Source organism: Centruroides sculpturatus, unplaced genomic scaffold (genome assembly GCF_000671375.1).
Source record: "Centruroides sculpturatus isolate CEXI.00-Female unplaced genomic scaffold, Cexi_2.0 scaffold74, whole genome shotgun sequence".
Lineage (NCBI taxonomy): Eukaryota > Metazoa > Arthropoda > Arachnida > Scorpiones > Buthidae > Centruroides > Centruroides sculpturatus.
Window position 1 is genome coordinate 727,828 of NW_019384309.1, and position 3,151 is coordinate 730,978.

Consider the following 3,151-nt stretch of genomic DNA (forward strand, 5'->3'; position numbering starts at 1 on the left):
CATGGGCGTAGCGAGGGGGGAGCCTGGGTGGGCACGGCCCCTCCCAGGGAACCTGGTGCCCTCCCCAGGAAATCACAGCCGAAAAAGTGTTGAGTCGATTTGTAAAAACCTAAAGCTAAAATAAAAGTTTTGAATACTAAAAAAAGGTGAACGGCTTGCTCGGTGCCCAATAATGAACAATAATTTGAAATAATTCAATTTTGTGTCAGGTTGGCCTCCACTAGGCCCCCCCATAACAAAACTCTGGCTACGCCCATGCACACGATAGGGGCATCTCTAATGTCCGTTATCAAACGGTTACGCGGACGGACACTCGTTGAATGGGTTATATATACAGGGTGGGCCATCGAAAACGAAACGGCAGAGTTATCGTGTTCGTCCAAGCAAATCGCTCGGACAGGTCGATTTTATTATCAAGGGGAACATCTTCTGCAATAAAGTTTTTGTGATTTTGAATACAACAGACAACAAAATATTTTAAAAACTCATTCATTTTTTATTAACTGAACAAACACTTATTTCGGAAAAAAGTAGCACAAACTATTAACAAACATAAAAAAACTTTTTAAGCTGGACCACATATGCAAGGAAAAAAATATTTTCCCTTGAGAATAAAATCGACCTGTCCGAGCGATTTGCTTGGACGAACACGATAACTCTGCCGTTTCGTTTTCGTTGGCCCACCTGTATAGATAAGGTTAATGGTAAAAGTGAATCTGCTTGAGATATCGCTACGTAATCGATAGACATTTATTATTACAGGATTGTTAGATATTTAGCAACTGGTATACCACAAAGTTAGGGAACATCACGAGAATAATAAACTGGTATTGAACTAAGTGCACAAGTATTCTGAGCAATACGCCTTATTTTATGGGCAAAAATAGCAATTTCCTGTACCCCATCAATGGAGTCCCCATACTAATCTTTGATAAAAAAAATATTTCCGCAGAAAATTCCCCGAAAAAATGTCTTAAATGTCTATTGTAGTTCTCATTGATAATTGATGTATGACGTGCATTTTCAGTACAGTACACCAAATAACAGGTAAAAGAATCAATACAACTGCAATAATATACCAAAGTGTAACATTGGTAGATTGTTACTCGCTTTGCCCAAAGTTAGAATAAGTCAGTTAAATCCGTAGTTTAATAATAAATTTGCCATCCCCAACACGAGCAATTGTAGTCTTCCTCCTACTTAACCGTTGATAAACTAATCTCACGTAATATATGGAATTTTAAAGCACATACTATTGTACTATGGTAATAGAACCGCTTCGTAATAATATATAAAATAATATAAAACAATGAAACTCACCGATAATGATGAATATAAACGTCAACTTATTCATTTCTCGTGTTTTCTGTTCGTACGCGGTTAAAAGCCACCGCTTGTTGACGATCCACAACTCTATTTACTCACAAACGTCGCTAATTTTTTTCCGCATTTGGATGCGGAAAAAAATTGCCTACGTCACAGTGCAATTCGTCATACACCTAATGACGTGAAATATTTATTTACAATTCCACGTGTTTATTTCCGTGTTCCGCTTTACACAGGTTTTCCTGTATTATTTTTCATTCGTGTTATTTAAAAGATGAAGATTTTATAAGTGAGTTTAAATTCGAGCTTTATTCATTCAATGTTACATAGAAAAGAACTCTAAACGTTCTTTTTGCATGATAATCTGTGATATTTCCATTAAAAGCCCTCTGTGACGGCCTTAAATCCTCCAAAATGCGAATCTTTCCGAATCTGAAAGCTTCGCCGGTTTGTGATTTCATGTAAAGCAATGGATATTAATGCTTACAAATGATATAGTTTTGCCTTCCTTTGAAGAATTTTAATCGAGTTTAATCATAAATAATGTATTTTACAAGGAATAAAACAACAGGGAAGAAATAAATAATTGGAATTGTAAATTATGCAGATTATCTGACACACTTTTAAACTCAGACGTGTATTTAACACGTGCATGACCTAAATGCGTTCGAATTTAGCAAATAAATATATCGAATATAATTTTAATTCGAATAAATTTTAATTTGAAGAATTTCTGCATCATTCTTTAATATTTGCGTGTATAAAAATGATTAAAAAATACTTTTTGGACAGTCAAATTTATGTTATAGATTATAATTTCTGTTTGGAATAGCCTATATTCTATCATCATCCCGTTTGACCATCACCCGGCACACCTTATCGGAAATTTTAAATCCAAATTATTTCTGACCGGTAGCCCAATTTTGTCCAAATTTCTCTTCTCGAAATCTTCTTCCCAACATCTACACGACTGGAAGAATAGTATTTGACGTGAGTCACTAGCTCTTTAATTTTCATAGAATACATTTTGAAGTAATAATAAAATGTCACAAGGGGTTAGAGCAGTGTTTTTCAACCGGGGTGTCGCGGCACCTTAGGGTGCCACGGCGCCACGTTTCGGGTGTCGCAAAGTTTAGAGCCTTTAGGCATTTTCTTGGAAATTTACTTAAGTGTAGTTCAAGATAACTCATTGTCAGTTCTATTTTGCTACGAGATATCTAGTAAGCAAAGAAACTATCACTAATCGCATGTTAATGTAAAATGTTCTACGCTACGTGTACGCACGACTTGTCACGAGTTCGCCCAAACCACATTGCTTGGCCTTCACGTTCCCAGTCCCAGTACCAGGCCAACTACCAGAGAAGAACGACGTGGACACTTGTGTCTTGTATATACTTTAAAAAGCGTTGCATTGTACTTTGAAAAGCGTGTGGTTTCAATCACAAAGTAGGTGCATATTACAGTATTTTCNTTGCATTGTACTTCGAAAAGCGCGTGGTTACTACAATGTAGGAGTATGCATATTACAGTATTTTCATCGTATTCAAAAGCAATGATGACAAATAAACAATTTTTATAATTTTTTTAATTGAAATTTTTTAAATTGACATGAAAAGGATAAGAAAAAAGTAATGAAATATTTATTTTATATATGCATCAAAACAGTAGAGGAGAAGGTGGTATTATGGAACACTGCGGATATTATGGAACCACCCCATTTCGAACTGATAATAAAGGCGAACTGTAGCGGAATGTGGATGAACTGAACTAGGCAGACATCCATAGCAAGGGGAAAACCCGTTTTACTTCAGTTAAACGGTTGTCC

General features: G+C 35.9%; 1 protein-coding gene across 2 annotated transcripts in view; it reads right to left on the reverse strand.

Moving 5' to 3' along the window:
• The window catches only part of LOC111620737 (endoglucanase-like), a 17,697-nt gene extending 16,300 nt beyond the window's left edge, over nt 1-1,397 (reverse strand). For both annotated transcript variants that reach the window (XM_023362742.1, XM_023362734.1), the window contains exon 1: nt 1,321-1,397. In XM_023362742.1, the coding sequence (XP_023218510.1) occupies nt 1,321-1,354 (34 nt within the window). In that variant the 5' untranslated portion in view covers nt 1,355-1,397. The remainder of the gene's footprint in view (nt 1-1,320) is intronic.
• Nucleotides 1,398-3,151: the final 1,754 nt, after the last annotated feature.